We start from the raw sequence: 13,269 nt of genomic DNA, 5'->3' as shown, positions 1-13,269 counted from the left end.
TATTTCTATCGAAAAGTTTGAAAAATTTTATTTCTATAGGAAATTTTGTCAAAATTTTATTTCTATAGAAAATTTTGTCAACATTTTATTTCTAGAGAAAATTTTGTCAAAATTTTATTTCTAGAGAACATTTGGTCAACATTTTATTTCTAGAGAAAATTTGGTCAACATTTTATTTCTAGAGAAAATTTGGTCAACATTTGATTTCTATAGAAAATTTTATCAAAATTTTATTTCTATAGAACATTTTATCAAAATTTTATTTCTAAATAAAATTTTTGCAAAATTTTATTTCTATATAAAATTCTTGCAAAATTTAATGTCTATATAAAATTTTTGCAAAATTTTATTACCATAGAAAATTTTGTCAAAATTTTATTTCTATAGAAAATTTTGTCAAAATGTTATTTCTATAGAATCTTTTTTTATTTCTATAGAAAGTTTGGTCAAAATTTTATTTCTATAAATATTTTTGTCAATATTTTATTTCTATAGAAAATTTTGTGAAAATTTTAGTTCTATAGAAAATTTTGTCAAAATTTTATTTCTACAGGAATTTTGTCAAAATTGCATTTCTATAAAATATTTTGTTAACATTTTCTTCCTATAAAAATTTTTGTAAAAATTTTCTTTCTATTAAAAATTTTGTTAAAATTTTATTTCTGTAGAATATTTTGTCAAAATTTTATTTCTATAGAAAATTTATTCAAAATTTTATTTCTATAGAAAATTTATTCAAAATTTTATTTCTATTGAAAATTTTGTCAACATTTGATTTCTAAAGAAAATTTTGTCAAAATTTTATTTCTATAGAAAATTTTGTTAAAATTTTCTTTCTAATAAAAAGTTTAGTTAAAATTTTATTTCTATAGAAAATTTTGTCAAAATTTTATTTCTATTGAAAAATTTGTTAAAATTTTATTTCTATCGAAAATTTTGTCAAAATTTTATTGCTATAGATTTTTCTTTTCAAAATTTTAAAATTTTCTTTCTATAAACATTTTTGTTAAAATTTTCTTTATAGATAATTTTGTTAAAATTTTATTTCTATCGAAAAGTTTGAAAAATTTTATTTCTATAGGAAATTTTGTCAAAATTTTATTTCTATAGAAAATTTTGTCAACATTTTATTTCTAGAGAAAATTTTGTCAAAATTTTATTTCTAGAGAACATTTGGTCAACATTTTATTTCTAGAGAAAATTTGGTCAACATTTTATTTCTAGAGAAAATTTGGTCAACATTTGATTTCTATAGAAAATTTTATCAAAATTTTATTTCTATAGAACATTTTATCAAATTTTTATTTCTAAATAAAATTTTTGCAAAATTTTATTTCTATATAAAATTCTTGCAAAATTTAATGTCTATATAAAATTTTTGCAAAATTTTATTACCATAGAAAATTTTGTCAAAATTTTATTTCTATAGAAAATTTTGTCAAAATGTTATTTCTATAGAATCTTTTTTTATTTCTATAGAAAGTTTGGTCAAAATTTTATTTCTATAAATATTTTTGTCAATATTTTATTTCTATAGAAAATTTTGTGAAAATTTTAGTTCTATAGAAAATTTTGTCAAAATTTTATTTCTACAGGAATTTTGTCAAAATTGCATTTCTATAAAATATTTTGTTAACATTTTCTTCCTATAAAAATTTTTGTAAAAATTTTCTTTCTATTAAAAATTTTGTTAAAATTTTATTTCTGTAGAATATTTTGTCAAAATTTTATTTCTATAGAAAATTTATTCAAAATTTTATTTCTATAGAAAATTTATTCAAAATTTTATTTCTATTGAAAATTTTGTCAACATTTGATTTCTAAAGAAAATTTTGTCAAAATTTTATTTCTATAGAAAATTTTTGCAAAATTTTATTTCTATAGAAATTTTTTTCAAAATTTTATTTATAATAAACAGTTTTGTCAATATTTTATTTCTATAGAAAATTTTATCAAAACTTTATTTCTATAGAAAGTTTTATCAAAATTTAATTACTTTGGAAAATTTTGTCAAAATTTTATTTCTATAGAAAATTTTGTCAACATTTTATTTCTACAGGAATTTTGTCAAAATTACATTTTTATAAAAAATTTTGTCAAAATGTTACTTCTATAGAAAATTTTATCAAAATTTTATTTCTATATAAAATTCTTGCAAAATGTTATGTCTATAGAATCTTTTTTTATTTCTATAGAAAATTTGGTCAAAATTTTATTTCTATAAACAGTTTTGTCAATATTTTATTTCTATAGATAATTTTATCAAAATTTAATTTTTTTCGAAAATTTTGCCAAAATTTTATTTCTATAGAAAATTTTGTCAAAATTTTATTTCTACAGGAATTTTGTCAAAATTACATTCCTACAAAATATTTTGATAACATTTTCTTTCTATAAACATTTTTGTTAAAATTTTATTTCTCTAGAAAATTTTGTCAAAATTTTATTTCTATAGAAAATTTATTCAAAATTTTATTTCTATTGAAAATTTTGTTAAAATTTTATTTCTACAGAAAATTTTGTCAAAATTTTATTTCTATCGAAATTTTTTGTCAAAATTTTATTTCTATAGAAAATTTTGTTAAAATTTTCTTTCTATAAACATTTTTGTTAAAATTTTCTTACTATAAATAATTTTGTTATAATTTTATTTCAATAGAAAAGTTTGTCAAAATTTTATTTCTATGGAAAATTTTGTCAACATTTTATTTCTAGAGAAAATTTGGTCAACATTTTATTTCTAGAGAAAATTTGGTCAACATTTTATTTCTATAGAAAATTTTTTCAAAATTTTATTTCTATAGAAAATTTTGTCAAAATTTAATTTGAGAATTATGTCAAAATTTTATTTCTATAGAAAATTTTGTCAACATTTTATTTCTATAGAAAACTTTGTCAAAATTTTGTTTCTACAGAAATTTTTGTCAACATTTTATTTCTATAGAAAATTTTGTCAAATTTTAGTTCTATAGAAAATTTTGTCGAAATTTTAGTTCTATAGAAAATTTTGTCGAAATTTTATTTCTATAGAAATTGGAAGAATCTCTTATTTGGAAAACAATTCTACCAAGCTACCAAACAGTAAAACCTCTACCAGTTTTGGTTGAATTCTACCAACTGTTGCAATCGTGGTTGTGCCACATTGTCATTGATGGAACCACCTATAAGTCTTACAAAATAAAAACTATATATGTACATATTTTTATGTTAAACATTTAACATTAAGATTTATTTCAAAAAGTTTCCATTTAAAAATCTCATACAAAATTTCATTATACAAACTTCTTGATTAACTTCACCATATAAAACATTTTTATACTTAACATTAATAGTCCTTGCAAAGTGACGTGAAAACAATACATATTTTAAGCGCATACAAAATTATATCGTAAATAAGATATAGACAGACAAACATGTGACATATTCCCTGTCCAAAAATAATATTTTGCTCTTGAAACATGTTTTCTTCTCTTGGTAGAGTATCGAGTGTTAAAAGGAAACTTTATTGACAATTGAAGTGTTTATGCGACCACCCTCCCACAATGGCTTTTATATTAATCTTACTCTCTCACCACATTCGCTTAGTCCTAAGAAACCATTTGAAATTAAATCCTTTGGTTTTTTTTTTCTAAACAACACTAACAAAAATACTCATATTCATATCACTTGTGATAGATTTTCATAAATCCATCATAATTCACCAGGTGAAATTTCAATGCAAACTATATATGCTAATATAATTGAACTATAGTGGGATTAAATAGTTTAGTGATTGGTGATCTAGAATAGTACACAGACTTTATATAAATAAAATTTAAGCACTCCAACTTAGCTTAGATAAAGATAATGAACTAAAGAAAATATTTTCGAAAATAGCATAAATATGGACATTTACTTTCCAATGGCCGGAAACAGGATTGGAAATGGAACATCGTCATTATTATTTTTGTGTGGTGTTGGTGGTCGAGGATCTGGTTCAGAGCAACCAACAAGCCAATAGGTTGTCACGGTACCTTTACCCTTGACTTCTACTTCACCACGTAATTCCATTTCAAATGTTCCAAATTTGTCGAATATCACTTTGGCTGCCGAGGAGACATGAATACGTAAAGCTGCAATTGAAAGCGATTTTTAAAGCGAAGGGGTCTTTAAAGCTACGGAATACTTACGCATTCCTGTTGATTCCATACGTGATGCCGTATTCACAGTATCTCCAAATAGACAATAATGTGGCATTTTCTGTCCCACCACTCCAGCACAAACGGGTCCCGAATGTATACCAATCCTTATTTTTAATTGATACTCTGGTTTATGTTTTATACTGAAACTCTTTACTGCATCCAAGATAGCTAAAGCCATAAGACCAATTTCTCGAGCATGATTATCAGCATTACGTTCAGGAAGTCCCGATACCACCATGTATGCATCTCCTATGGTTTCCACCTAACAAAAATTGTTTAAAGATAGTGTCAACATTAGCGTGGAACAATTCAATGATATATGACCCATATTCAATAGATACAGAAGACGAACCCGGGACCCAAACTATTCCAAAAATATGAAAAATAAGTTATCTTGCAACTTGCACTGCTATTAACCGGAACACCGACTATTAATTTTAAGCACACGAAAATCAAGGTATATAAAGTTCCATGTTTAGGTACTAAAATTGTACCATAACGTACTAAATATGTTAGTTTAGGTTAGGTTAGGTATAATGGCAGCCCGATATTTTAGGCTCACTTACACTATTCCGTCCATTGTGATACCACAGTGGTAAACTTCTTTCTTATCACTGAGTGCTATCCGATTCCATGTTAAGCTCAATGACAAGGGACCTCCTTTTTATAGCCGAGTCCGAACCGCGTTCCACATTGCGGTGAAACCACATAGAGAAGCTTTGAAACAATCAGTCACCAGCATTGCTGAGAGGGGATAATCCACCGGTGAAAAACTTTTTGATGTTTGGTCGAAACTGGGTTTGAACCCACGACCCTGTGTATGCAAGGCGGGAATGCTTACCATTGCACCACGGTGGCTCCCTACTAAATATATTGGTACTGTTCAGTATATTTCCAACACGCAGAGGCAGAGGGAATTTTCAATACTGAGACTGTGCAGTTGAACCACAGAATTTCCGCTCGGTATTTCAATCAATCTGCAGCTTATCCACTGAGACTATGATCTACAATTCAGGCACAGAGGTTTCGGTTCGAATTTCAAATTACTTAGTCCTCAGGCAGATATTCAATCCCGACACTTCGGTCTGCACTTACATCACTGAGACTTCATTGATAGTTGAATCGCTGAGATTCTGCAGTTTAATCACTAAGATTTGGAGTCAACGTGTTTGCTGCGGCCCCTAGGATATGTACGTATATCCTAGAAAAGGCAAACATGAGTTTTAGCGTCTACAACCAGTTCGGGTGAGCGAGTTGTCTCAGGTATGTTGGGTTCGACATGCAAAGAGTGACATTTCTGAGTGTTTCAAAGCTGCTCTAAGTGGTTTCACTGCAATGTGGAACGCCGTTCGGACTCGGCTATAAAAAGGAGGTCCCTTGTCATTGAGCTAAACATAGAATCGGGCAGCTCTCAGTGATAAGAGAGAAGTTCACCACTGAAATATCGGGCTGCCACTACAACTACCATACCTACCCTAGACCATTCAGTCGATTATAATACCATTGTAATACTGACTTCATTCATCTTGAATTTCTGGGTTCAGAGGTTAGAGGTAACTGTGTAGGTACATAAAGATGTCAGATCATAGCTGAGATATCATCTGATGATCTGCAGCCGTCTATCTTCGTCGCTGACAAGTGGTGGTTTCCCACGACGTGAAAATAGCTGCTGTCGATTTCGGGGCAGAAAGTTTCCGATCCTTGCAGACAAAGACATCTGGTAGTAGTAGGTTAGGTGACAATCAAAATTTTCAGGCTTACATAGACTATTCAGTCCATTGTGATACCACAGTGATCAACTTCTCTCTTATCACTGAGTTCTGTCGATTCCATGTTAAGCTCAATGACTGGGGACCTCAGTTTTATAGCCGAGTCCGAACGGCGTTTAACATTGCTCTGAAACCACTTAGAGAAGCTTCGAAACGCCCAGAAATGTCACTAGCATTACTGAGAGGTGATAATTCACCGCTGAAAAAATTTTTGGTTGTCGGTCGAAGCAGGCATCGACCCCACGGCTCTTATGGTAGTGTAGCCCTTCCAGTACACAGCAGTGGCTGGTGACCATAGGAACCTCTCTGGTGTGAGTGCACGGAATACTCGCCTTTGCCTTCTGCTTGTACGATCTGAAAAGACAATGCAATTACATTGGGCATTTAGCTTTTTAGGCGTCTACTTCCAGTTCGAGGAAACGAACTCCCTCAGGAATGTTGGGTTCGCAGGACATAGGTTAGGTTATGAGGCAGCCCGATGTATTAGGCTCACTTAGACTATTCTGTCCATTGTGATACCACATTGGTAAACTTCTCTCTTATCACGGAGTGTCCGAACGGCATTCCACTTTGCAGTGAAACCACTTAGAGAAGCTTTGAAACACTCAGAAATATCACCAGCATTACTGAGCTGGGATAATCCATCGCTGAAAAACTTTTTAGTGTTCGGTCGAAGCAGGAATCGAACCCACGGCTTTGTGTATGCAAGGCGGACATGCTAACCATTGCACCACGGTGGCAGGACATGCGAAGAGATGCCTCGCGATGTGAAGCGAATATACACATTTTGGCATTCATCTTTAATTGCTGGGTTCAGAAGTGGGAGGTACATGGTGATGCCAGATCATAACAGAGTGAGTCTCTCTAGGCAGCCGTCTCTCATCGACGCTGAAAGGTGGATGTCTCCCACACACGTGAAAAAGGCGACTGTCGATTTCGGCACAAAAAAAGGAGAAGCGGACAGTTCACAGCCTTGAGGACGGTATACAGCTTTAAGGTACCATAGGGGGGCTGTTTAGTCTGAGTGCATGGAAGTCTCGCTTTTGCCTTCTGCTTGCAGTTGTTGTTGCTCGTCTGCAGAAAGTATTCGCCGTACGGGTATTATCCTTCGGAGTTTGCTTCCCAAATCAATTGAAGATTTTGTCTTTCCGTTTGGGGTTCCAGAGGTTCCGAATCATCAATCACTACCTTTTGAATACCAGATCGGACTCCTACAAATGCTTGTGTCACTTTGCTCGCTCAGGAGTGATAACAAGATGGTCGATCTCTTTAGCGAGACTCGGTATCCTGGAGATCTTCTCTTCTGGAGGAGCTAACGTTGTCAGTTGAGTAATGGCAAAGTCTTACTCCGTTAACGTGGTAAATAGCTCCCAGTTAGCTTTACCAAAGTTCATAAACGTCCTCTTCCCGGGAATGACGATGTTTGTCACAAGGTCAATTTCCAACGTGATCGGGAGAGGGTCAGAGTTCATGGTCTACATTGTCTACATGTCATGTTGTCTGTGCCACGAGGTAAGAGCAAACCTATATGTGCGAGTCGGGTGGTCTTCATTTCTTTCACAGAAGTCTGTGACACCAGAAAATAGGAAAGTAGCCTCCAACCTTTCTGAATGCCGAACAACGCAAGTGTACCAATTTTTGTATGTGATTGAGATTTCTATTGGAAAATGGGATAGGGTATAAATGCGTAATTGTATTCCCGTGGAGTTAAAGGTTAAGTTAAAGTGGCAGCCCGATTAAGTTGCTGGATCACTTAGACTATTCAGTACAATAACTCCCATGGAGTTATTGTAGTCCATTTTTTAATAGCACCAACCAAAATTGAATAGGATTGTAATAATATTTGTATCAACTTTGTTTTCAGCCCAATCGCTGAGATTTCGATCTGGCACTACGGTTTGCAATAACTTCATTACAAGCAATAGAGAAAAAACATCTCTCGAACTTCAGTTGATGATGATAACTTGTAACATATACTCGTGATTTACATTGAAGGAGAAATAGAAAGAAACACCACTTCCTCGCTTCCTGAGGTACTATAACCATTCACTCTGGTTGACCAAGTTCAGTAGAGAGCCCTGCAAGACTCTACGTTTAACTACTCACCTTATAGACATCATAAAATCCTATAATACGATCAAATGTACTATAGAGATCATTAAGGAAATCCACAACTTCCATGGGACCACTCTCAGCACAAAGGGCTGTAAAGCCTACGATATCACTAAAATAAATAGTCACACATTCAAATTGCTCAGGTTGAACCATTTCTCCGGCCAATAATTGCGTCGCAACTGGTCGTGGTAAGACCTGATATAGCAATTCTTCAGTACGCTTCTTTTCTATGCTCAGCTGTTCTGTTTTTTCCTCGACTAAACTTTCCAAATTATTAGCATACTGCTCCATGCGACGCAACAAATCATCCATTAGGTTTTCACAAAATCCTCTGCAATAAAAGGAGAGCCATAATATATCTCAATAATGTAGCCAAGTGATATCTAAAATGATACCTACTTCATTATCAATCTCACTGTGGATCGTATGGCAGCAAATGCTGGCCTATCATCTGGATGATCAGCCCAACATTTCTCCATTAAATCCAAAACATCAGGCGGACAATCGCGTTGACCCACAAATGGACGAAATGGGGGACTCTCGTGTGACTCCACTCGATTTAAAATTGTTTGTATATCCATAAACTGCCTAGCTGTCTCATAGGGTCCACCTCGAACAACAATCTCCTCCAAAATTATGGCAAACGAATAGACATCACCTTTTTGAGTGGCCGGATTGCCTGGGAATACCGTTAACGGCAGCAATTCTGGAGCAATCCACATAAATTCTACACAAAAACAAACTTTTTATTATTACATCTGATACCTATCATCCATCCTGCATTATTTCTTGCAAGGATTTTTTTGCCCAACAATACTTACTATTAAAATAATTTTGATCTTTAATAAATTCCGAAGGGGTGGTTAAAGTCCTCAAACCAAAATCAGATATTTTCAAAACAAATCGACCATCTATCAAACAATTACAGGAACGTAGTTTTCCATGAACCTGAACATCACTATTATGAAGGTAGGCCATTCCTTTAACTATGTCATGTATTAAGGACATACGAAAATTCCAATCCAATTGTATGGCTTCATTCTCTAGGACATCCTTAAGACTTCCCTTCGGACAATATTCGGTTAATATGAGTACCGTTGGGCGAGGCAAATCAATACAGGATCCCACAAATCGTACCGTATTCTCATGACTAACATCACGAGCCTGTTTAATTTCCCATAATAAGGTTGATGTTATATCCACTTTCTTTTTATGGATCTTTTTTATGGCAACACGTTCTCCCTTGAATATGCCAATTGTAGTGAAAACTTGCGTTAAGGGTAAAGATGTACAGCTGGCTATAGAAGCACGTCCCGAATGTATGCCATACTGTTGGAGCGAGAAATTCTGAAAGCAAGTAAGATAAAATAATTTTCTTAAATTATTCCGAAAATTTAATTTCCATAGGAAATTTTCCGAATATTTAATTTCTACAGGAAATTCTCCGAAAATTTCATTTCTGTAAGAAATTTTCTCAAAATTTCATTTCTGTAAGAAATTTTCTCAAAATTTCATTTCTATTAGAAATTTTCTCAAAATTTCATTTCTATAATTTTTTTTTCAAAATTTAATTTCTTTGGGAAATTTTCTGAAAATTTCATTTCTATAAGAAATTTTCTGAAAATTTAATTTCTTTGGGAAATTTTCTGAAAATTTCATTTCTATAAGAAATTTTCTGAACATTGCATTTCTATATGAAATTTTCTGAAAATTTCATTTCTGTAAGAAATTTTCTCAAAATTTCATTTCTATTAGAAATTTTCTCAAAATTTCATTTCTATAATTTTTTTTCAAAATTTAATTTCTTTGGGAAATTTTCTGAAAATTTCATTTCTATAGGAAATTTTCTGAATATTTCATTTTTATAGAAAATTTTCTGAAAATTTTATTTCTGTAGGAAATTTTCCAAAATTTTCATTTCTATAGGAAATTTTCTCAAATTTTCATATAGGAAATTTTCTGAAAATTTTATTTCTATAAGAAATTTTCTAAAAATTTAATTTCTTTAGGAAATTTTCTGAAAATTTTATTTCTATAAGAAATTTTCTGAAAATTTCATTTCTATAGGAAATTTTCTGAAAATTTCATTTTTATAGGAAATTTTCTGAAAATTTCATTTTTATAGGAAATTTTTTGAAAATTTCATTTTTATAGGAAATTTTCTGAAAATTTCATTTTTATAGGAAATTTTCTGAAAATTTTATTTTTATAGGAAATTGTCTAAAAATTTAATTTCTATAGGAAATTTTCTAAAAATTTAATTTCTACATGAAATTTTCTGAAAATTTAATTTCTACATGAAATTTTCTGAAAATTTAATTTCTACAGGAAATTTTCTGAAAATTTCATTTCTATAGGAAATTTTCTGAAAATTTCTTTTCTATAGGAAATTTTCTCAAAATTTCATTTCTATAGGAAATTTTCTGAAAATTTCTTTTCTATATGAAATTTTGTTAAAATTTCTTTTCTATAGGATTTTTTTTTTTCAAAATTTCATTTCTATGGAAATTTGTTCAAAATTTTATTTCTATAGGAAATTTTCTAAAATTTTCATTTCTATAGGAAATTTTCTGAAAATTTAATTTCTATAGGAAATTTTCTGAAAATTTCATTTCTATAGGAAATTTTCTGAATATTTAATTTCTATAGGAAATTTTCTGAAAATTTTATTTCTATAGGAAATTTTCCAAAAATTTCATTTCTATAGGAAATTTTCCAAAAATTTCATTTCTATAGGAAATTTTCTGAAAATTTCTTTTCTATATGAAATTTTGTTAAAATTTCTTTTCTATAGGATTTTTTTTTTTCAAAATTTCATTTCTATGGAAATTTGTTCAAAATTTTATTTCTATAGGAAATTTTCTAAAATTTTCATTTCTATAGGAAATTTTCTGAAAATTTAATTTCTATAGGAATTTTCTGAAAATTTCATTTTTATAGGAAATTTTCTGAAAATTTCATTTTTATAGGAAATTTTCTGAAAATTTCATTTTTATAGGAAATTTTCTGAAAATTTTATTTTTATAGGAAATTTTCTAAAAATTTAATTTCTATAGGAAATTTTCTAAAAATTTAATTTCTACATGAAATTTTCTGAAAATTTAATTTCTACATGAAATTTTCTGAAAATTTAATTTCTACAGGAAATTTTCTGAAAATTTCTTTTCTATAGGAAATTTTCTCAAAATTTCTTTTCTATAGGAAATTTTCTCAAAATTTCTTTTCTATAGGAAATTTTCTGAATATTTAATTTCTATAGGAAATTTTCTGAAAATTTTATTTCTATAGGAAATTTTCCAAAAATTTCATTTCTATAGGAAATTTTCTGAAAATTTCTTTTCTATATGAAATTTTGTTAAAATTTCTTTTCTATAGGATTTTTTTTTCAAAATTTCATTTCTATGGAAATTTGTTCAAAATTTTATTTCTATAGGAAATTTTCTAAAACTTTCATTTCTATAGGAAATTTTCTGAAAATTTAATTTCTATAGGAAATTTTCTGAAAATTTCATTTCTATAGGAAATTTTCTGAAAATTTCATTTCTATAGGAAATTTTCTGAATATTTAATTTCTATAGGAAATTTTCTGAAAATTTTATGTCTATAGGAAATTTTCCAAAAATTTCATTTCTATAGGAAATTTTCTCAAATTTTCATATAGGAAATTTTTTGAAAATTTAATTTCTATAGGAAATTTTCTAAAAATTTAATTTGGGAAATTTTTTGAACATTTTATTTCTATAAGAAATTTTCTGAAAATTTAATTTCTTTGGGAAATTTTCTGAACATTTCATTTCTATTTAAAATTTTCTGAAAATTGCATTTCTATAGGAAATTTTCTGAAAATTTCATTTTTATAGGAAATTTTCTGAAATTTTTTTTTTTTCTATAGAAAAATTTCTAAAAATTTAATTTCTATAGGAAATTTTCTGAAAATTTAATTTCTACAGGAAATTTTCTGAAAATTTTATTTCTATAGGAAATTTTCTGAAAATTTATTTTCAATAGGAAATTTTTTCAAAATTTCATTTCTATAGAAAATTTTCTCAAAATTTCATTTTTATAGGAAATTTTCTCAAAATTTCCTTTCTATAAGAAATTTTCTTTTGAGAATTGCATTTCTATACGAAATTTTTTTCCAACTTTTTATTTTTATAAGAAATTTTCTTAAAATTTCATGTTTATAGGAATTTTTTCAAAATTTAATTTCTATGGGAAATTTTCTGAGAATTTCATTTCTATATGAATTTTCTTAAAAATTTAATTTCGTTAGGAAATTTTCTCAAAATATGATGTCTTTGGGAAATTTTGTGAAAATTTTATTTCTATGGGAAATTTCTCATAACATTTTCTCATCATATGTTCCTATTTACCTCTGCATTAAGTTTCTGCAATCCCACCTTACTTCCGTATAGACGACCAACTTCTAGTAAAACATCATCCGGCCTTACTCTCCAGGACATATTATTGAGTTCATTATTCAGCTTCATTTGCCTATAAACATTACATAGATACATTATTGTATTAAAAACCTTTAATTTGTTAGTAATGATACGTACTTGCACATAAGATAGACAACCAGAAAGGTAAACCCCACAAATATGGCCAGAGCAAACAAGGCATACATGATGATCAATTCTATAGATTGGTATAAATACAAATGCATACAAAATCATCAGAAAATATGAATTAATTAGCTGATGGCCTCAGTTGCCAATGAATTAATACATTTTTAGTTTATTTTTTTTTTATCAAAATTAATAGCACCAATTAATTCATGATTGAAATATTTTTTCATTAAAAAAATTAAATATTTTAAATATATAAAATTAAACTCACCATTACCATGACATTTTGGTGAATTACCAAGAAATCCACATTTAGGAATATCAGGAGGCGGACCTTCTTTACCTCCAGGCCAATGTATTTTCTTACCATGGACTCCTGAATAGTTTCTAAATGAATAGAAAATTTAATATTTAAACCGAATATGTACTTTTTGAATAAAACATTTATGAAAACTAAAGTTAACAAAAAATAAATTTAACAAAAATTTCTATAAAAATCAAAATTAGACTTCGAATTAATGATGATAAAGAAGCATAAAAATTTTAGTGTGATAATATGGCTAACAACTCATGAAAATTTTCCACTTTTAAGAGGTGTCCGCATTTCAGAGTGTCCAAGTTATAGATGTTTAACTG

General features: G+C 28.9%; 1 protein-coding gene across 1 annotated transcript in view; it reads right to left on the bottom strand.

Moving 5' to 3' along the window:
* Positions 1 to 3,193: 3,193 nt before the first annotated feature.
* LOC142238871 (atrial natriuretic peptide receptor 1) overlaps positions 3,194 to 13,269 on the bottom strand; it is a 28,115-nt gene continuing 18,039 nt past the window's right edge. The window contains exons 9-16 of the mRNA XM_075310598.1: positions 12,905 to 13,020; positions 12,625 to 12,703; positions 12,439 to 12,559; positions 8,887 to 9,412; positions 8,465 to 8,792; positions 8,057 to 8,396; positions 4,170 to 4,443; positions 3,194 to 4,112 (exon numbers count right to left, since the gene is read on the bottom strand). Coding sequence (XP_075166713.1) covers positions 3,892 to 4,112; positions 4,170 to 4,443; positions 8,057 to 8,396; positions 8,465 to 8,792; positions 8,887 to 9,412; positions 12,439 to 12,559; positions 12,625 to 12,703; positions 12,905 to 13,020 — 2,005 coding nt within the window. The 3' untranslated portion in view covers positions 3,194 to 3,891. The remainder of the gene's footprint in view (positions 4,113 to 4,169; positions 4,444 to 8,056; positions 8,397 to 8,464; positions 8,793 to 8,886; positions 9,413 to 12,438; positions 12,560 to 12,624; positions 12,704 to 12,904; positions 13,021 to 13,269) is intronic.

The sequence above is a fragment of the Haematobia irritans genome, chromosome 5 (genome assembly GCF_050003625.1).
Source record: "Haematobia irritans isolate KBUSLIRL chromosome 5, ASM5000362v1, whole genome shotgun sequence".
In the NCBI taxonomy this organism is placed as follows: Eukaryota; Metazoa; Arthropoda; class Insecta; order Diptera; family Muscidae; genus Haematobia; species Haematobia irritans.
Note: the sequence above shows the minus strand (reverse complement) of the source record. Positions and strands in the feature narration are given on the sequence as shown.